This window comes from Astyanax mexicanus, chromosome 11 (assembly GCF_023375975.1).
Source record: "Astyanax mexicanus isolate ESR-SI-001 chromosome 11, AstMex3_surface, whole genome shotgun sequence".
In the NCBI taxonomy this organism is placed as follows: domain Eukaryota; kingdom Metazoa; phylum Chordata; class Actinopteri; order Characiformes; family Acestrorhamphidae; genus Astyanax; species Astyanax mexicanus.
The window spans coordinates 36,767,361-36,790,517 of NC_064418.1; the positions used below are offsets into that span (position 1 = coordinate 36,767,361).

General features: G+C 38.3%; 1 protein-coding gene across 8 annotated transcripts in view; it reads right to left on the minus strand.

The window, feature by feature from the left end:
• Positions 1–23,157, minus strand: part of pard3bb (par-3 family cell polarity regulator beta b) — a 367,820-nt gene that overhangs the window by 65,134 nt on the left and 279,529 nt on the right. For 7 of the 8 annotated variants that reach the window (XM_022680248.2, XM_022680244.2, XM_022680247.2 and 4 more), the window contains one exon: positions 7,188–7,308. In XM_022680248.2, the coding sequence (XP_022535969.2) occupies positions 7,188–7,308 (121 nt within the window). The remainder of the gene's footprint in view (positions 1–7,187; positions 7,309–23,157) is intronic. The other variant, XM_022680245.2, reaches the window with a different exon arrangement.

Here is a 23,157-nt window from a genome sequence, read left to right on the forward strand (position 1 = left end):
TGTGGATCGAGGAATGTTAAATACCTGCAAACAAAACTCCAGAAAATGGAAAGTCTCTTCCATCTGGAACCCACAATCAGGCTTCACCCAATTATTGTGAAGCAATAACTCACATTGCTTTGGCACAAGCACAATGACCAGTGTTCAGCATCTTACAAGATAACACCTTACAACTTAAACAGGTGTGGATGTTTCCAAACTATCCTCCGAGTTAGCATTTCAGGATTCATTTATATCCTGCTTTTCTATGATGTTTGCTATGTCAGTGTAAAGGTCGTAAAAGGATCTTTAGTGAAAGCATTGTTTCTGTTTAGAACATTTACATTTAAATGCCTAACTAAAGCAATTCTAAATAATTCACCTGCTTTAGTGGTTCTCTATTATGCAGAACTTTAATATGTATTTAAATAATTTCCTAAAGGTTCCTACTGGTATGATGAGTTATACAATGCTACTATTTTTTGATAGTACCCTTACAAGTTCTGTATTAATTTGCATTATTTCTGACAAGTTCTAACAAACTGTTTTAAAGGAAAATATGAAAATATAAAAAACATTTTACAACCAACAAACCAGCCATTTAAATGGCTCTTCTTATAAGCTTAACCTTCGCTAACTTTATTTTTTTTTATTTGTGCTTATTATACTTTATTATTCAAATTATTTATCTATTTATTTATTTTTTTGTTTTTATTGTAATCTTATTGTTTTTTAATAATGCTGTTACCATTTAATGTATTGTTTATGAAGTTCCTAATTTTAGCTTTCTTGATTAAATACTTAATTTTATTTTTAATTCTTTTATTTTTCAGTATCTTTAAGTTGTAAATGCTAGGCTGCATTGAAAATAAGGGGTTAATCTAAATGTATTACTGAGTGAAAATAAAGATTAATTGAACCCATGTTCCATGTCTTGGTGATATATATAAAAACAAGCCCCTGTGTGTATGTGTGTGTAAAAGCAGGTCAGGGATGATCCTGCTGCTGGTGTAGAGATGAGATCCAGGTCTGGATGGTGTCCCAGCTCAGTGAGGGAAGCAGAGCCGGATCTTGTGAGGGAAAGCCTGACAGATTTGCGAGACTTTCTCACACACTACACAATCATTCAGGCAGAGAGGCAGCGGGACAGGACTCGGGACGAGGGCTGTGAAGTGAACAGCGACCTGGCGGCGGCGGCTATCTACCCTTCATTTACTTCAGGGCGGGCAGGTTACAAATCTAGCATTAGTATTCCTTCCTTAACAACATTACAGCCTCTGAAACACAGTCACAAGACCGTGCTCTTTATTTCTGGATGCAGTTCAGACGTTTACACTGCATGTACGTACCACTTCTTTCTCACGGGTACCAGTCTGACTTAAAGAGAGGCCTTATTTTAGACTGAACTCTGAATCGGTGGCAAACATAGCACCCAGGACTAATTGGCAGAACCAGACTTGGTATCTGATACACAGCAATGACTTTGTTCTCCAGACAAACAGTCACAGCTGTCTTCTTTCTTTCTTTCTTTCTTTCAGAGAGAGAAATAAGGACAAGGAGAGAAATCAGTGATACTGTTCATAACCTTTGGACATCTCATGTGCTCTGTAATAACCTCAATTAGCCCAAAGACACCAGACAGAACAGTGGAAGAGATAGCGCCCTCTTTGTCTGAGACTTCCCAGCCTGAGGTTAAACACACAATCAAAGTGATTCTCATGAACACAGGAACTGATGAAACAATGGGAGTATCTCAAAAAAGAGAACTCAACGACTTATAGGCTTATTCCATCTTCTTTTCTCTCCTCTGTGTTTCTCGAATCACCAGCCAGAGTACACACAGGCTAGCATCACAAATCACGCTGAGAATCACATTCACAACAGCCTCCGCCCTCACCGGAACATCATTCGGCAGCGTGCTACACGGCAAATGTTATTCAAAGGTCAGAAAGTCCTGAGACGTTCTCCTCAAGAGCCAGCTTGCAGAGTCTGGTCACAGCCATTATTAACTTACTGTCCACGTACCAGCAGAGCATGGGAGGTGAGCCAGCCCAGAGAATCATAAGCAGGCAGCGTAGTCATCCATCAGTGTCTGTACACAGCACGTATTCATCTTCACTCTGTGGGTCTGTCAGTACAGTCACAAATAGGCCAGACTAGAGCGCTGAGTAAACACTACAGCTTTCCACACAGATCAACACACACACACACACACACACTTATACACACACAGGCTGCAAAAACCATGCAATGACATTAGCAGAGATACTCAGTAACGTGTTAATGTAATCTGACTTCTTTTTTTTTTCAGTAATGAGTAATCTAACGTATTACTATTTCCAATCCAGTAATCAGATTAAAGTTCCTTATCCAAGTCACTGTGCATTACTATTTTATAATATTCCTTAGTAAAAAGATACTGTAGTGTCCGGCTGGGCGTGTTGAAAGGATACAAGAAAGATGTTTACAGTCGTTTTATTGCTGGAACTTACAATAGTTGCTGGTGGCCACAACAACGCCAAAATAACAACAATCTAACAAGCTAACAGGCTAAAACTAGCACTCAGGATGAACACAGACACTGCCCCAATCACATGCTTTTCTTATACCCTAAACACAACAGTGCATGTTTTAACAGTCAGTAAACACAGAATATTACTGCAGGTTTACCACAATATACTACAGTACAGTACAGTACTACACACTTACAGAACCCTATGAATCACAAAAGTGGAGTAAAGCTTCCAATAAAGTGAGTTTTGGCAAAATTGTTACTTTGAATTGGCAGCAACTTAAAAGTAACTTAGTTACTTTAAAATGGAGCAATCCAATTTACTTTTTAAAGGCATAATTAGTAATCAGATTACTTTTTTTAAAGTAACTCTACCATCACTGGACATCAGCAGTGGATTGATTTCCAAAATCATTTTAATTACTATAGATGAGGTCCCCATTTAATTTGATTACCAATTCAATTAAGTTTCATTCTCTATTGATTATTGACATATTTCAATCAAACTAATTATGTTGTTGGATATAAAAACAGTTTTTAAAAAATATTTATACGCAGTTATATTAAGGTTTTTCCTGCATTATTACAGCTTTGCTTCTGACTAATAGAGTCTGATTTTAAAGGTTGATCTCAGGTTTATTTGAATCAATACTGAATCACTCATTTGGAATACCCAGCTTTAAATGCAGTTAGGCATACATTACATATGTTAAGAAATAAGCCTTACTGGGCTCAGCAATACTGGGCCTGGGGCAGTGGTTCTTATAGAGCACTGGGTTATTAATGACAGGGCTGTGGGTTCAACACCCAGCTTTCACATGTCACCACTGTCGGACCCTTGAGCTCACTGTCTTCTGGGCATCGCAGCAATGGCTGCCCAGTGCACTGGACAAGTCTACAGTGTCTTTACTAGTGTGTGTGTGTGTGTGTGTGTGTGTGTGTGTTTACTGCACAGATGGGTTAGAAATGGAGACCACATTCCATCTGTGTTCCCAAATCCAGTCTTTGTCTTTTTCTACTGTTTATACTGGTCTCTATTAATGCCAAAGTGACACACCTAATCTGGAATGCTATCTAATTCATAGTTTATTGGTTTTTGACTGTCAGTTTATTTCTGAAGCATAAATGAGAGAGAGAGAGACACACACACACTTTTACAGGCGTGCCACCAATCCAGGGAATAGTAATAACAACAGACTGACACATTTTGTCTGACTGGAAGTCTATTTATAGCTGTAGTGAAGAAGCGAAGACAGTGAGACGACAGTAACTAGAGAGAAGGGTGTGGAAGAAGAAGACACTGTGAAAAGTACAAGTGTGTGTTTGTGTGTTTATACGTTTCATTTTGTTTCCCCCCCTCACTGTGAATGTTAACTTGTTGTGTTCAATAAAACTACGCAAACATAGTTTTTTATGTGGTATTAGTTTAAGCCATAGACTGTGTATAGCTGGACAGAGCATCGTCTCTCAAAAGCGAAGCCACCACAGGTCGGGCGCCCCCTGCTGTTCAGTTGCAGAAAGTTGTGTAATCCCACCCATCCCCATAGGTTTCAATGGCAAAACAGACAACTTTCAATCACGTTTTTCCCAATATACTGTAATTCTACCTCCTTTATTTAAACAGCTAGAGTAACCTCTGCTTATACTGTCAAATTTTATATCCCCACAGAATTCGTTATTAAACATGTTATTCAGCTCTATTCAAAAAAGGTGTGGATATTGAAAAACGGCTGGTTATGGGCGGGACCAATAACAGAGTCAGCTCAGTTCTGCAGTCTGTGACCACGAGGCAGTCCTCAGGGGCGGGGTTATTTAAATGAGTAGGCTGTCTCTCCACAGTCTTTCTCCCTCCTCTAGTCTCTACTGCACAGACTCGGGTATCAGGATCGCCAACATGGCGGAAGATTTTGGCTTCATTTTCATTGAATGAATGGGAACGGAGACACGACGTCCATCTTTTTTACAGTCTCTGGTTTAAGCATATGGTGTTTGTCTATTGTTGTGACTTAGATGAAGATCAGAACACATTTAATGACATTTTTTTTAGGTTAGGCAGAAATCTATGTAGTCCCAAAGGGTTCACATACTTTTTTTCTGCAACTGTATGTGTATGTGTTCAATAAGAACCCAGTCAGACTACCCCTGTTGATTTATCTCTGCTATCCCGCCTCAGGCAAAAGCCTGCTACTGTTTTTTACACAGAAAAAAATACTAAAATAAATAAATAAAAAGAACTCCAAGCCTCTGTCAGCTTTTTGTTGTTTCGTAATAGTTTTGACCTAAACATCAGTTACAGCCAAAAAGACATCAGGACAGCATTGCTTATGTGCCGTATCTGGAACGCTGCACTCAAAACCAGAGGCTGCCTGAATTGTCCCCTTCTCCCCGGCTGCAAAAATAGCTGGCGATATAACTTGCTTTTGTTTTGACTCGTCGAGAGCGCTCGCTTTCTTCAGTCGGCGAATAAATTATCGCGGAATAAACAGATAAATAAGCGCAGACGAGCAAATGAATAAATGCAGAGCAGACCTTAATGAGCGCGCTCATTAGACTGGGTGATTGCTGTTTGGAGGTAGTTTAATTCGATCTGCACCCCAACGTCTGCGATTCTTTATTGTGCTCTCCACTCTAAACAAACAGAGATTGCCTCATTTGAATTTGAGAGAGGTATAACTATTGATCCTGCACAAAGAGAACTGCCACGTTTTCTCTGCGAATACAAATGACGCTAGTTTCGTCCCCATCCCGACACACAGTAAAGTTCAGCTCGAGTCACTGTCACGCTGTCTGCAGTAAACTGTTTACTTAATACGGTGCCACTTTAAAATAAGACTACCTTTATAAAGGGTTTATAAATGGTTTACAATTAGTTTATTAATGATTACTAATTCGATTGTACATGCCTTAAAAATCATTAATAATCAGTTATAACACATGCGTAGAAAGGGCAACAATGACTTGTTGATTGCCAAATAGTGAACCCACAGCCATCTATATTGTTGCCCTTTCTATATATGTGTTATAACTGATTATTAATGGCTTTTAAGGCATTTACAACCTAATTAGTAACCATTAATGAACCAATTGTAAACCATTTATAAACCCTTTATAAAGGTAGTCTTATTTTAAAGTGGTACCCTTAATACACTCTACACACTACTCTCTAGCCTGGTCACAATAGCTGTCTTTACTGGACAATATATTGTCCCAAAAATAATGTCGATAAATGATCATTTTAAGACCATTTTATGTCACTGATATAATGATAATATATTATTATGCAATTAAAAGAATATTGAGACATTTTAACTGGAACACATTATATTTTTCAGATTATAAAGCGCACCTAAAATCCTTTCATTTTCCCAAAAATCAACAGTGATCTTTATAATCCAGTGCGCCTCATGAATGATTACTAGTAGTCACGTATTAAGGAGCAGTAAAGCCACTCCGTAGAAGTACAGTGTTATAAGGGTAAGTTTTCACTTAAGTTTCTCCAGCACTAAGGCTGGAGTGCAACAGCATTAGCATTAGCCACTAACCATAGCGCTAGCTCTTTCAGCTCATTCAGAGCCATGTATATTGGACTGTGTTTGACTGTATTCTGCGTGTTTGCTGTGTTAAAACAAGCTATGTGGGATGAACCGCTAGCTGATAGCACACTGGGTTGCCGGAACATTCAGAGTTCCTCAGTCTAGCCACAGTTAGCGGCTAATGCTAATGCTGCTGCACCCAGTCTTAGTACTGAAAACTCACCCTTAGACAAAATATTGGAAATCTAAGCTTACTGTAAACAAATAGAAGTACTTTTTTTTACACAAATAAACAGTTTTAAGGAGAAAAATCTGTGTAGATTAACATCCAGAGCTTGTTTTTTTAAGAATTAGTTTTATTTGCTTATAAGACCCTTTCCACAGCTTCCAAATTAGAAGGGAAACATGGTGACACTCTTGCTCACTTCAATGTAGGCATTCTTACTAGTGTTGCTTAATGCGATTTTTAATCTGGCGTGCCTTATGTATGAAAATAGACTAGAAAATAGACATTAATTGATAGTGCACCCTATAATCTGGTGTGCTTTATAGTTTAAAAAAAAAAATATATATATCTTTTTTAACATCCTAAACAAATAAAATATAACTTAAATTGTTTTACTTACAGCAGATTCACATTAATGATAAAAAATAAAAACCTAATGGGCAACATTGAGGTCTGTAATATGATTAAGCTCACATCCTTATACTGAATGATAAATCGATAACGTAATTATTATGACAGGCCTATGTACTAATCTTGAATGCAGAGTAAGCAGATTATGGCCTGTGGGCAGGCCGAGGCTGAATTTAGCCACAAAGCTTCGTGTCATGCGGTCATGTGATGAAAGGAGCATGTTGTCACATTAGGAGTCATTCTCTGATTCTCTGAATAGATATTGGGGAAAATGAAGAAACAGAGACAGCACATATATATATATATATATATATCAAACAGGAGATGACAAAGCACAATAATATTTGGACAAACCCTGCTTTGTGCTGCGTATGAAGGATGGAGGGTGTTGCTACAGCGGTAGGGAGGGTGGAGTTGTATGAGCTTTCTCAGAGGTGCTGCTGTTGTTTTAGGCAGTGGGGGGCTGTGTGTGTTGGGGTTAAATAAACTGTCAGAGTGTTTGGGTGTTTGGTGGAGTTAAGCTCACCCGGTGTGGGTCGTACTCAGCGCCTCGCCGCCGGGACTCTATCTCCTCATACGCAGGAGCAGCCCCCTCTCTCCGAGCCTGCTGATACTCTCTCCTCAACTGCTGGATCCGATCCATACTGCTGCAGCACAACACCACACACACACAAAACAAACTGCTTATTTCCATATTCACACATGCATGCATAAACATGGGCAGGGCAAAGACTTTACAGCAACTGATTGAGGTCAATGAAGAACATCAAGAAGAAGAAGAAGAAATGTGTGCATAATAAACAGAAGCAGAACACCTTCCCTGTCATATACGCACACCAAGTTTTTAAAACCTTTAAAATCAATCGAGTTTAATCAGATTAATCTTGAAAAAAATGTTTTGATTAACTGTGATGTAGCGCATATCGTCGCTGTCACACTTATCTCCATTTTCTCAGATTTTTAGTTTACTACATAATTTGAACAGACAAATTCTCTCTTATACTGTGCCAAAATTTCTTGATGAATGAACCAATAGAAACTCTTCAAAATTATTTTTACATTTACTTTCATTTGAAGTTTTTTCTCCCTCCTGTAAAGGTGCTGTTTTGGAGATAAGTGTTTTTTATATTGGACAGCGACGATATTTAAATGTAAATTAAAGAATGAATGTAAAAAATTTGCAATGCAATTATTATATTTATATTATGGCTATTAATTAAAATTCTAGTACATACTAGTACAATGTTTGAGGGGAGATAAAAACAGTGTGGGGCGCTGGAATAAAGAATGCATGATAAATGAGATCAAAGAAACATTTTTAACTTTGTTTTAAACATCTCAGCTTGGTTGTAAGGATTTCTGAATTAGAACTTAATTTGTTGAGTATAAAAGGGTGTTTTTTTTACACCTCTAGTTGGTTTCTATGGTCCGTTGATGGATCAGTTGATGAGTTCATTTACATGGACACAGTTTTCTCCCTCTGTTTGGTTTAGTTTCACACAGGCATAAACCATCACCAGTAAACAACGTGAGCACATTTTCTCCTCTGATTGGCCAGAGCTGTCTGAAATGTTTTTTTTCTCTGTGCTTTTAAACACAGTGTTTTCAATGGTAAGTACAGCACACATGTAAAATGTAGTAAATGAATAAAAGTGGGATGACTGCGAGCAGTGAATGCTGCACAGACTGCGCTCAGTGTGTAAACAACATGGAGCAGCAGAGACAGCATTTGCTTATAGCAGTATATTACCTGGCTAATATATCAGATTAAAGCGCACCTTATCAACAGTTTAGCTCAATTAAAAAGAAGTATATTAAATAGCTGGGTCAGATTGATATCAGATCATGTTTCCACCACAAGCAAACCACATCAGAAAAAAAAATTATAATAAAAATCTGCGCAATGGGCAATGGGTGGGGGCGGGGCAGATTACGGCGGAAGTAGTGATCGTAGACTGTTCATTTGTATGAATTTAGGGCACAGGTTTATTCACACTAAAGACAAATACAAGTCCCTTTAGCTAGACTAAGCTCTGAAATGAGCTGAAATGAGCTAATTTGTAGCATATATTACTCTTAAACACTTATTTGCTCAAACAGGGGGTAAAAATAAAATAAAGAAAATGTAGCATTGCTATATATGCAACACAAACATACCAAAACAAATCCAGAGAGGGTAGGGGATAGAAACTCAATACAATAACAGATAATTCAATTTTTTGCGACAGTGCACCTTAGGGATTATAATGTAATGCTCATATCTCAATGCAGTAATATGTGACAATACATACAATGATGACACATTTCGATAGGAACCCAGGGCTGAATAAATAAATAATCAAACAATCATATAAATAAATAAGTGAAAGTTTCTATCACTACGGCACAAAGAAATTGCCTTTCCAGACACAACAAATGACTTGTTTATCTAACGCTCAGACAAAGAATGTGTGATATTTTCTCTCTGTCCGTGCTCAAATATTGTGTAGTGTCACAGGGCTGGGGAAGTGTGACAGTGCTGATAAGAGCCTGCCAGTCATTTCACGGCTGCTCACACTCAAACACACACATCCACGACTCAACACTCTCGCCACAACCTTTCCCCAACCCAAACAACACACATGCAGAAAAGACCAGTCTAGTTTTAATAGCCCCCGTCAAAACACACACTGCTGTTAGGCCTGCTCTGTTATCATTTCTGAATTTATACATTATATGTCTAAATATTTGTTGGCACTTCTTCTAATGTCTGATCCTGGTAGAGGAACAGATAAACCTACAACTATTACCACCATGTCTAATTCCGGACATGAGCTACAAAGGAGTATACAGCTCTGAAAAGAAAAATAAGCGAGCAAGAAAATCGCTGGAATATAATCACGAGGAAGATGGATGATCACAAGCCATCAAACCAAACTGAACTGCTTGAATTTTAGCACCAGGAGTGAGTGGCATAAAGTTATCCAAAAGCAGTGTGTAAGACTGGTGGAGGAGAACATGCCAAGATGCATGAAAAATACTGTGATTAAAAAACAGGGTTATTCCACCAAATATTGATTTCTGAACTCTTAAGAATATGAACTTGTTTTCTTTGCATTATTTGAGGTCTGAATGCTCTGCATCTTTTATGTTATTTTAGCCATTTCTCATTTTCTGCAAATAAATGCTCTAAATGAAAATATTTTATATGGAATTTGGGAGAAATGTCCGTAGTTTAAACATATACCTATAAATAGCAAAATCAGAGAAACTGATTCAGAAACTAAAGTGGTCTCAATTTCTTCCAGAGCTGTAAATTCTACTTAGATACTTTTACTTCAGTTATAAAATGTTGATTTAAACAAATAGACATGTTCTGTCTGTCTGTCTCAGATTAAATTGAGGGTTGTACTGTATTTTAAGTCAGCAGTGATCACTTGTTCCAAGGACAAAGTGTCCATTTATGTTTTATGTAGTTTCCCCTTTACAGTCTGATGTCACATGAGTTGTTTTAGGGATCTCATCCTTTTTTTAAGTAATAAAGTTCCTGTTTTCTGGTATGTTTACTCACCTCTTGACATCTAACTTCCTCTTCTTACATTTTCCAGAAAATGTGTTTGTTTATAAGTCCAGTATTCAGCATATTGTGTAATTGTGAAACTTCTGGAGAAGTCGTAAGCTGTTTCTGAAGTGACGTCAACTTTTGACCACTCTAAAATATCACAGCTTTTTCCTTTTAAGGCTTGTGCTACTGAACATCTGAATACTGAATAGCTACAAACTGATTTATATAGTTGCTTGAATATAAGGCACATTAACTTATGAACAGAAAATGTTTGTTTTAGATTAACAAATGTATCCAAAACTTTATTGTATGGGATTCACAGTATTTGTAGGTCATTTTAAATATTTTTCATAGGGGGCTCATGAGCTTATTAGGGTCTTTCCCCCTATTGGTTTTAATAGCTTGCACAGCAGACAAAATAAATACCATACATTCCAGAGGGCTGATGAAGTGGGAACAGCCCAAAACCACTTAGACTTTCACTCACTCTTCCTAAACACGCTGTAATTAAAACCAGCACCAATGCACAATTCAGCACAGTAAAAAGTTCAATATATACATATATTATACATGTAGTATATTAGTTTGGTAATCAAAGAATCTTGATACTGTTCAAATATACAGTATGAGATTTTCCGGGAAAACACTGCACTGACTTTAGACTTGATATAAAACACAGTGGATCAACACCAGCAGATGACACAGCTCTCTAAACCATCACTGATCATCAGTAAATTTTACATTTTGTTTAGAAATCAAGGGATCAGAGTCTGAAGGAAGAGTGGAGACACACACAAAGTCCAAACAGCTCGAGGTCTAGTGTGAAGTTTCCACCAATCAGTGATGGTTTGGAGAGACATGCTGGTCATCTGCTGGTGTTGGTCCACTGTGTAATATCAAGTCCAAAGTCAGTGCAGTGTTTTCCCACAAAATCTTACAGCACTTCATGAAGCTGTGGATTTCATTTTCCAGCAGGATTTGGCACACTGCCCACATTAACAAAAGAACCAATTGGTCTTATATATTATTATTTTCTAAAACATTGATTTTTGGTTTTAATTGGCTGTAAGCCATAATCATCAACAATAAAAGGAATAAATGCTTAAAATAGATCACTCTGTGAGTAATACATCTATAAAATATATAAGTTTTACATTTTCAACTGAATTACTGAAATAAAGTAACTTTTCAATGATATTTAATTTTTAATACAAAAGTATAATTTAGCTCTTTTTAAAAATTGCAAGCAGCTTTCTTTGACCTTTAGCTGCTTGAATATTGAACAATGTGCAAACTTATAACTTGTACTTCAATTAGTTAAAAAAGTTAAAATATATGAGTAAATCTTTTTACTGCTTTCTGACAGAAACACAAGCCTACTGAGATTACCTCTTGCAGCTACTATGTGTAAAAATCTCAATGTACTTCAATAAATTAATGATTTCATTTTGAAAATTGCATTAAAACAGAAAAATTGGTTGATCAAATAATGATTGATTAACATCCCAACACTATCCCAAATACAGTCAACCTGTTCATACTGGTCATTTTTATGCTTTCTTCTAGTGTATAAATAAAAAAAAAATGCTAGGCTAATGCTGCTAACAGACAATATTATTGTCCCTATTTGATCTGGGAAACTAATAATTTGTGTGTCGCTAATTTACGGCTAAAATATTCCAATAATATTCAAGCTTATAATTATGATTCTGTTCATATTGTGCCTCCCTGCCAGTTCAGCGGACACCTGGGTAAAAAAAGCAGCTATGTGACCACTGTTGCATCATACTTGCACACTTTCACCCAAACACACACATACACACCCACTTCAATAAAGATCAACACAGCCTCACCTCAGAATAGATTGTGTGTGTGAAGGATGAGCTGTGCACAGAGGGTTAGGGCACCGGGTGGGGAGGTGTGTACAGGAAAGACACGGTGAAGGCGAGCGTGTGCCGGGCCGACAGCAGCTCATCTACAGCTGGAATACTCAGAGTTATGCTCCTGCCTCCCTGCCTCCATTTTTCACTTCTCAATTTCCGTGATGGAGGACCGCAGAGAACAGAGCAGAGACATGTAGCAGCATCCATCTTCTGCTCTCTCTCTCTCTCTCTCAACAACACTCCCTCATGGCCAGTTTACACTATTTATGGGCCACCATACACAAAAACCAGAAAGAATTAAAGAGAGAAAAAAGAAGAGAAAGGGGAAAAGACAAAAACACATGAAGCTGAGACTGAGGCTTCTATTGAGGATAACTGAAAACAAATGCATCGCCATGAAAACTGCCATAATGGAAGATTCCTGTTGTCATTAAAAAATTAAAAAATAAAGTTCTCCCAAAATCAGGACAGGTAAATACTAGTGGTGTCAATCGCTTAAGAAATCTAATCAGTTTAATTAAGACACATCATTCTGTGATTAATTGCAATTAATTACACTTGTTCTCTCTTGTAGATTTTAAATTGATATATTGTTTGTATATTTCCTGACATGTCTTCTGTTCTGCAATTTTTGCACATGTTCCCACTGTGGAATTAATAAAGGTTCATCTTATCTTATAGAATATAACTTATTAGTGAAATTAGTGGAATTATAATAGTGGAATTAACAGCGTGCATTAAAGCTTTAACGTTGATATCCCTAGTAAAAATACACATAGCTCATTACGTAACTTGAATTAAACACTTCAAAAAGTAATTTATATATATATATATATATATATATATATATATTTTTTTTTTTTTCCACCCAATCACTGACTTAAACACTGTTTAAATCATTTCTTCAATAAAGACACAGCATCGAGAACTGAGTCAACCTATACAGACCCCCCTCCCCACACACACTAACACAACAGTAGCTTTACTGTGGCTACTGATGGGAAGTAGAATGGATTCCACACCTAAAGTAAAAAAAAAAAGAAGCCTGAATTTTGTAAGAATACTGGCAACAAGCAGGACGACAACAAGAGAAGCAGAGAAAGCATGCAAGAGAGAGAGAGAGAGAGAGAGAGAGAGAGAGAGAAAAAACAACTGCCATGCAATTTATTTTGGAAGGAAGCAAGGACAAAAAACTGTCTGAGGTCATTATTTTGGGAAGACATTGGGAGCTGCAAATCTGTTTTCAGTAAAGTTTTGGAGCAGCACAGCCTGCTGCAGGAAGACAGACTGTGACATCAGCTAAAAGGCTACAGCACTGTGTCCAACCAGACAGAGCTTTTATTTAACTCGCCCACAGGAGGCATATCTTCACCAAAACCACCAGAACCAACAATCGTCTAAATACACTCCGTGACTCACGACAGGAAGTGAATCTAAAAAGTTAATGACCTCACTTTGTACTGAATCCACTCCTTATCCACTGTAATTCTGCAGATTTCAACCTTCATTAAGATGATGCAGGGCAGTGGAGGCTCAGTGGTTAAAGTGCAGGGACATTGATGATAAGGTTGTGGGTTCGATTCCCTGGTCGGCTAAGCTTTCACTGTTAGGTGCTGTGAGGAGCATATATATATATTTGACATTCAAAATGAATCCTTTAAACACTGTAAAAAAGGATGACTCATTTAGGTTCATTTGTATGCTTGACTCGCTTCATTTAAAGAAAAATAAGTGTTCAGCATCACTTATCTCAACTCACATGTGTCTGCTCCCTGCTCTGCTCTCTACTACTCTGGTCTGCTGCTGAAAGCTTGCTTTAATCTTCAGCTTCTACACTTTTCTCTGTTTTGTTCCCTTTTACTCTCTTCACACTTACTAATCCACTTTTAGTCTGCTTCCTCTTTGCTCTACACACCTATTAATCCACTCTCAGTCTACTTTTATAGACTTTTTCCCTCAGGTTTGCTGGATTAGCTGTTTGCTGCTGCAGTTTGTTTGTGTAAGTTTCTAATTTCAACTGAAACAAGGTGAGTGCTTTTTTTTCTCCATGGCTTCTGCTCAGGTTTACTCCTGTTTAGAGTGTGGCATGTATAGCTTAGATCCCTTGTCCACCGATACTGGTAACAATAGTGGTATTTGTACTAAGTGTGAGATAGTTAGCACCTTGGTGGATAAGGTGAATAAGTTAGAGCTGCACGTCCAGGGTTTAATAAGGGATAGACAGCAGGATTCACTGTTAGCAGCTCCGGGTGTCTCAGGGAGAGTTAGTACCCCCTCGACTCCGGCCTTAGAGCCCTCACAGCGGGGCGAATGGGTAACGTCTCGGCGGCATAGTCGAAAGGCTAAGGCTAATGCTACCGCAAAGGCCACAGCCAGCCCACCTGAACACCACGCTCCCCCAGTTCACGTGTCAAACAGGTTTGCCCCGCTCAGTGAAGCACCAACTGAGGAGCCTGTTAAAGGTACTCTGGTGATAGGAGACTCTATCGTCCGACACGTGAAATTAGCTACTCCTTTAGGGGCACCAGCGGCAACAGTTACCTGTTTACCGGGAGCCAGAGCACCGGACATTAGTGGCAACCTCAGGCTGTTAGGGAATAGGAGATATTCGAGGGTAGTCATTCATGTAGGGGCCAATGATATTCGTCTGCGGCAGTCTGAAGTAACTAAGGCTAATGTTAAAGAGGTGATTAAACAGGCCCAGACGCTGTCCGAGGAAGTAATCTGCTCTGGCCCCATCCCAATGAGGCGTGATGATGAAGCTTACAGCAGGCTTTCTTCCAAGTGGTGTGTCCAAGTGGTGTGCAGAAAATCATGTGGGCTTTATAGATAACTGGCTACACTTTGAGGGCAAGCCTGGTCTTTTAGGTAGGGATGGTGTCCACCCCACGCGGGAGGGTGCTGCCTTACTTTCATGCAGCATAGCTCATAGTCTTTTAGCTAGTCGGCAGAGTAGTATTAGAAGCTGCTGACAATACAGAGCCGGGACCAGGCCGCAGACAGAGAGGCTTAACCGACCGTCTGCGAGCTGCAAAGAGACGTTACCTAGATACCGATGTATTCAGACTGTGTCTGTCCCCCGAGTCAAACAAAAACCTCAGAAAACTAAAACAGTAAATCTAAATAACTTAACTTATATTAAACAATCATATCCAGACTGTAGTACTAACACTTCAAACCTAAAGATTGGTTTACTTAATATCCGATCTCTAAATTCAAAAGCAGTTCTAGTGAATGAAATGATAACTGATCAGAAATTCGATATTCTGTGTCTGACAGAAACCTGGATTAGGCCAAATGAATATGTAGCATTAAATGAAGCCACCCCTGCAGGCTATAATTATATACACAATCCGAGATTGTCCGGTAGAGGAGGTGGGGTCTGCATACTTTTCCAAAGTACCTTTGTTAGCAATCAGAAACACTATGATAATTTTACTTCTTTTGAGCTTCTTTACACCAGTATAATTAATCCAGTTACAAAAAAAGAATGCATTTTCTTTAATTAACATCTACAGACCACCAGGGCCCTATTTAGAATTTTTAAAAGAATTTAGTGATTTTGTCACAGACTTAGCAGTAAGTAATGATAAAGTGATTATAGTTGGAGACTTCAACATTCATTTCGAAAAATTGGATGATCCATTAAAAAAGGCATTCACATCGATTTTAGACTCAGTTGGTATTATTCAAAATATAACAGGATCTACTCATTACTGTAATCATACTCTGGATTTAGTTTTGACCCTGGGTGTGAGCATAGATAACCCGAATATTCGTTCTCAAACCTCCGCAATTTCAGATCATTACCTTATTTCATTTAAATTACATCTCAGTCATAATATATGTACATCCCCTAGCTACTCTGTAAAACGTTCAATTACGCCTTTTACAGCCCAACAATTTACAGATAAGCTTCCAGTAGACCCAGTAGAACTAGACAAACTAACCGAAGGTTTAGAAAATACCTTTCGCTCTACCTTAGATGTTGTAGCACCCCTTAAACATAAAACAGAGAGACAGAAAAAGCTTGCACCGTGGTACAAGGATCAAACTCGTAACTTAAAGCAGTTAGTACGAAATTTAGAACGTAAATATCGATCAACTAAACTGGAAGTGTTTCACTCTGCGTGGAAAGACAGTCTTGTAAAATATAGAAAAGAACTTAATAAAGCCCGCTCAGCGTATCTGGCCTCACAGATCGAGATAAATAAAAATAATCCTAGAGTTCTCTTTAGTGTTATTTCCAAATTAACTAAAAACCAGGCAGGTACTGAACCTCAGATCCCAGCCATTTACACCAGCAACGATTTTATGGACTTCTTCGATAGTAAAATTGAAAACATTCGGGATAAAATTAAACAGATAAATATTACATCCTCTCTGTCATCTGGTCTGGCTGATCTAGAACAAAACCCTGTTACTGAAGTTAGGTTGGAAGTCTTAAACCCACTTCCACAGCTAGAACTAGAGAAAATTATCTCCTCTTCAAACAGCACAACCTGCACACTTGATGCTGTTCCCACAAAATTAAAAACAGGTACTAAAACAGGTACTGCCAGATATAATTAAACCTCTGTTAATGATAGTAAACTCATCGCTCACCCAAAGCCTTTAAAACAGCTGTAATTAAACCTCTGATCAAGAAACCAAATCTTGATCCTAGTGTACTGTCTAACTATAGACCTATTTCAAACTTACCCTTTATTTCTAAGATTTTAGAAAAAGCTGTAGCCCAACAACTTTGCTCTTACCTGCAAAGAAACCAAATCTATGAAAAATTTCAATCTGGATTTAGGCCTTATCATAGCACTGAGGCAGCTTTAGTTAGAATAACAAACGATCTACTTAGGGCCGCCGACCAAGGCTGTGTTTCCCTACTCGTACTTCTGGATCTGAGCGCAGCCTTTGATACAATAGATCATACTATCATTTTAGAAAGATTAGAGAACATGGTCGGTGTAACCGGAACTGCCTTAGCATGGTTTAAATCGTACTTAACCGATCGCTATCAGTTTGTGAGGTTAAATGATATGTCTTCCAGTTATACCAAGGTAAGATATGGAATTCCACAAGGCTCTATATTAGGACCGTTATTGTTTACATTATATATGCTCCCACTGGGCAAAGTTATTAGAAAACATGATGTGAATTTTCATTGTTATGCAGATGACACTCAGCTCTTCATATCAGCCAAACCTGATGACAGAGTGAGATTAAAGAAAATTGAGGATTGTGTAGAAGATGTAAAATCATGGATGTCGCACAACTTCCTCCTATTAAATAGTGATAAAACAGAAGTTCTCCTATTAGGCCCCAAAGCTGCTAGAAATAAATTATCAGACTTAATGCTAAATCTGGCTGACTTCTCAGCCACACCTGGTTCAGCAGCTAAAAATCTTGGAGTTATTATAGATTCAGATCTAGCATTCGATAAACACATATCTAATGTTACTAGAACAGCTTTTCTACACCTCCGTAACATTGCCAAACTAAGAAATGCCCTATCACTGCATGACGCAGAAAAACTAGTCCATGCCTTTATTACCTCAAGGCTAGATTATTGTAATGCGCTACTGTCTGGATGTTCCGGCAGTAACTTAAATAAACTTCAGCTAGTTCAAAATGCTGCAGCCAGGGTCCTTACTAAAACTAGAAAATTTGAGCATATTAGTCCAGTCCTGTCAGCACTGCACTGGCTGCCAGTCAAATTCAGCATAGACTATAAAATTCTCCTGTTAACGTATAAAGCCCTACACGGGCTCGCTCCTGAGTATTTACGAGACCTCATCTCCTGAACCACCGCGATTACTTAGATCTCAGGGTGCTGGTTTATTAGTAGTTCCTAAAATTCAGAGGAGCTCTGCAGGAGGAAGAGCTTTCTCTTATAAAGCGCCTCAACTCTGGAATAATCTCCCCGAATATGTTTGGGACTCAGACACAGTCTCAATCTTTAAGTCTAGACTGAAAACTTACTTGTTTAGTTTAGCTTTTGGTAATTAATGTTTTTCCCTTTAGATAAGGCTGCAGATTCAGGGGTTCATGGACAGAGGGAATTGTGGTAAACTGAGATGCTGGTGCTGCTGTTCTCCCACTGCACACGGTCAATCAGGTTTGTGGACGGTGGAGTGGGTGGATGCCAGTGTTTCAGGGAGCCTCCATGTCTATGTTACCTTCTGGCTCTCTGCCTTTAGTTAGGCTGTTTTATTTAGATCTGCCGGAGTCATTAGCCACACTGTGATAATGTTTTATATTCTCTGTTTTACATAAATCCAGTCAAAACTAATTCCATCTCTCTGCCTTCCTCCGAGTTACTGACTGCCCACCTGTCTGACCCGATACCGAGGGATGTTGGACCCTCAGGCTCTCATGTCCTCTGTCTGGCCAGACTGGAAGTTTCTGAAGTCAGCTCTTCTCCATCCACCACCACAGATCAGCTGCTCATCATCCATCTTACTCTATAAGCCATTAGTGGAGCTGCTATACACCTGAATATATAAAACCTATGTGGATGTATGAAAGACTTTTTTAAATTAATTTAAAAGCCATTTGACCAGTGGTAGGATGGTCCCCCCTTTAATGTGAGTCTTGGTCCTCCCAAGGTTTCTTCCTCCTCCTGCAGCTCTGAGGGAGTTTTTCCTTGCCTCCGCGCTCACTGGGGGTTCTGTATTATGTATTTTCTATGTTTAATCTTTTGCCTGACTCTTTGTCCTGTAATCATGTTTCTGTGAAGCTGCTTTGTGCCAACACCAGTTGTAAAAAGCGCTATACAAATAAATTTGATTTGATTTGATTCTGTGGGTTTTTGTGGTCTCAATATGGCTTTAATTTAACATAATACTATTAAAAATTCTGCATGGCACTCATGTGGCACATGAGTCAATGCGTCAATCTGAGGCACTAGTGTTTTCTTAAGTTATGAAAACCTTATTTTCACCTAACATTTTCACATATTTTTTTATAAGATTTCTGTTTTAATAATTCTGCTTTGGATACAAAATACAATCTAAGCTTGCTGTTATAATTTGGCTAAGTGTTACAAAAGTGTAAACTGCAATTAAAATGAAAAATACAAAACAACTCCACACCTTTATCGCCTTGTATTTGCCTCGAAATAATAATTCATGCTATTCAATTATCTCTTACATTTCTACTGGGAGCATTTGGCAAAAAAAAGACTAAAAAAAGTGTCTTTAAAGTGTGAACACACTTCTGGGTTCTTTTGTGACCTCCTGGATGAGTTCTCCATGCCCTTTTAGGGTCATGTCAGTAAGCCAAAAGGTTAAGTAAGTGTTTACTTGGAGCATTTTCCACTTAGTTGCAGATCCAGCATTTCGATCTGCCGTTTGAGCCCTGTGCAACGTCTGATGAAGGGTTCTGTACCTAGATGTAAAATGAACTTAATAATACGTTTTGGGATTCTTTTTTTGCCATTTAGCACATGCTCACACTAAAATGTGGTAAATGTTCAGCATAAACATGTGGCATGGTCAGCAAGAGCTTATCTGTATAAAAGTGACAGAGCTTTTAAACTCGATCACCCTTGAGCTTTTGCCACGACCAAGGAACAGCCAGGAGCAACTGATCTAAAGACCTCAAAGACCTGGAATGGGATAAAGGTTCTAATGAGTCAGTAATGTAAGATGGTTTAAGCCTGTGCAAAACCTTAAAAACAAATAAAAAAAACTTTAAACATGACCCTGTAGTGAACAGAGAGCCAGTAGAAAAAGGCTAAATCTGGAGTGACATGATCTCGAGTGCTTGTAATTAGTCTAGCAGCTGCATTTTTTTTATTAATTGTATATAAATCAGAGAAGATTTACTAATTCCTTGTAAAGTGATTTACAAATCGTCGCTGTTTAATGAAAAACAAGTATCTCTATTTTTGTTGATTTTTAGTTTTATGCATAATTTGAACAAACAAAATGTCCCTTACACTGTGCTAAATTGTATTGATGAACGGACCAATAGAAATACTTAAAAATCACCTGTAATAAACTCTTTTTACACTGACTTCCATTCAAAGTTTATAAGGTTTTTCTCTCTTTTGTAAAGTTGCTGTTTTGGAGATTCAAGTATTAATGAACACCTGCAAAAACCTGTATTTTCAGGGTTTTTTTTATTTTAGTGTAACCCTAGTGATTATTATTTTATTAATTTTTTTGCTTGAACTGTACCTGACCTTACTAATACTCTTATAGAGGAAAACAATAAAATTCCCACTAATCCCTTTAATATAAAAGCTTCCCAGACGATTAGGGTCTGTTGATTAATACACAGCTTTTTCCCTCTATTAATACCCTCTCTCTGTCTCTCTCTCTTTACCTGAGAAGCTTTATTATACCTGCCATTTTAAACATGCCCTTCAAGATCATCTAGATAAAACACCATCAGTCATATCATTTCTGCATTTATACCTAGTCTCCAAGCTCATCATAAACCTACAGGGGTTGGACAATGAAATTGAAACACCTGGTTTTAGACCACAATAATTTATTGTCCTGACGGACAGTTCTGGTGGAACTGTGTGAGTTGAGGTGCACATTGAATTCTGCCGTGATTTGGGCAGCCGTGGTTTTATGTTATTTGGATACAATCCGGGTTAGCACCTGAACATCCCTTTCAGACAGCTTCCTCTTACAGCGTCCACAGTTAATCCTGTTGGATGTGGTTCGTCCTTCTTCTTGGTGGTATGCTGACATTACCCTGGATACCGTGGCTCTTTATACATCACAAAGACTGTCTCGGTCACAGATGCGCCAGCAAGACGTGCACCAACAATTTGTCCTCTTTTGAACTCTGGTATGTCATGCATAATGTTGCGTGCATTGCAATATTTTGAGCGGAACTGTGCTCTTACCCTGCTAATTGAACCTTCACACTCTGCTTTAACTGGTGCAATGTGCAAATAATGAAGATTGGCCACCAGGCTGCTCCAATTTAACCATGAAACCTCAGTTACATTGTTCAACCCCTGTAGCTGCTCATGCTCAGACATCCATCCCTCAGATACACTAGAGCCACAGGTTGAGAGCCTAACACTGGAACACCGAATGTCTGAAAGGGAGAGTGACAGAATGAGAAAAGAGAGAGAGAGAGAGAGAGAGAGAGAGACAGAGTGTGTGAGAGAGAGATTACCGATCACAAAAAAGAGGAAAAGGCCACAGCACATGTACCCTTTTCTGTAAAGCTGGGAGAGGTAAGCTGAGCTTCAGCACCAGGTGGCCTCATCTCGGCCTTTCTCCTTCAACAAGAGGGCTGTAGAAAACCGCCACACACATGAAAAGTTCAACAAAGGCTACAGATATCTATTTTCTCTTTCTCGCAGAAGCCAGACATTAACTATCGCCAATGCTATCGATTCCTCCGGGCAGTGGCAAAGGCTATCTGATTGCAGAGCCAGGGAATTAGTGCTTAGTCCCCACAAAAAAAAAAAACAAAAAAAAACCATGAGCCGTAATTTTTATCTTTTCTTTTCATGCGTAAGTGATTGGGTACTTGGCTGGCTTCCACAGGGGCCTGGGAGATGGGAGATATTAAAAATGAATAGAGCCATTAATAAGACGCACAATAACCTGGCCACACACACACACAGCCATGTGAGCATGTGAGTGTGTATGATCCGCTGGCCTGCTCACAATTCTCACTATTCTGCTCATTCAGTGTTTTTTCTAAAAAAAAAAAAAAAACAAACAAAAAAACAAAGCTTTTGTTGGAGAAACAGTCTCTTTCGACTACACTTTGGAGCAAAATGCTGTGAGGATTTGATTGCATTTAACATTAATAAAAAAAAGAAAAGAAAAAAAAAGGGTTTTGACAGGAAGACAGGATGCTGGATGATCAACACCCCAACTCACCCCCAAAAAAATATTAAATGGAGCGACATCATTCCCGAAAACACGGTTCTCCCTTTCTCTCTCTATACAATCAACGTCTTTGTTTTCAGACTCATAACCCCCAGCTAGCACTCAGTCCAGCCTTTTCCCTCCACGTCTATTAATTGTTTTATGGTTGAAGAAAGCGTAGAGGTCAGCAGACTAAGTGTGGGGTAAATGATGGCTTTAAGCTGGAAGCCACATAAATTACCAACACACTGAAGACGCCAGAAGAGCTCCGGCCATTACTGCATCTCAGAAACGGCCTGCAAAATACTGTCTCACACACACGACGAGAGAGAGAGAGAGAGAGAGAGAGAGAGAGAGAGAGAGAGAGAGAGAGAGAGAGAGAGAGAGAGACAGAAATAGAGCAGTAAATTTCTCTCTTCTATTCTGGTTTCATCTCCTTTCACTCATTTCAGTTTTTCACACTGTCTCTCTTCTCATTCACATCATCCATAATGCTTTGCTCTCTCTGTCTGAAGTCAATTCAGTTTAAAATATTGTGCTTTTATTGGCATGGTTGTAGTAAGTGCAATACTGACAAAGCACACAACACATAACAGTAGGATTTAGGGCTGCACAAAAAATGACACTGGCATATTTTGTTTATCTTTGATTTATATTTATATATGGGCCATTCCACCGAAGGAGTGCTATTTGCTTATTGTATCTTTTCCTAATTAAACTTTTTTTTTTATCTTTTTTCAACAAGTAACAAATATATTTAACTGTTCAAAACGTGTAATGGTCAAACTCAGTTATCTGGCATGAGTGTTTGATATTTTTCTTTTGACTGGATAAAAAGCTCTTTGTGTGTGAGTGAGTGTGTCTGCTGGTCATTGGTAGGTAGTGAGTCCAGGTACACAGAAATGAGCACAAGAAATGAGGGTAGGTGCTCCTTTGATACACTTTGCATTATCATGCTTAAAATTAAAAAGACTCATCATTTTAAGTGGTCTGTTGTTTTTTTCCAGAGCTGTGTGTATATACTGTATATATATATGTTTATATATATATATATATATATATATATATATACACACACCATAACGTACCGTTTGATGTTAGTTTATACAAGGGTACAATCAATTATTTGACTTTACTTTGTTATATAGTGTTATGGTCAATTGTTCAATAATTCATGCTATATTTGTAAAACAGCCCCCCTTTAACTGAGCCTGTAAACAGCCC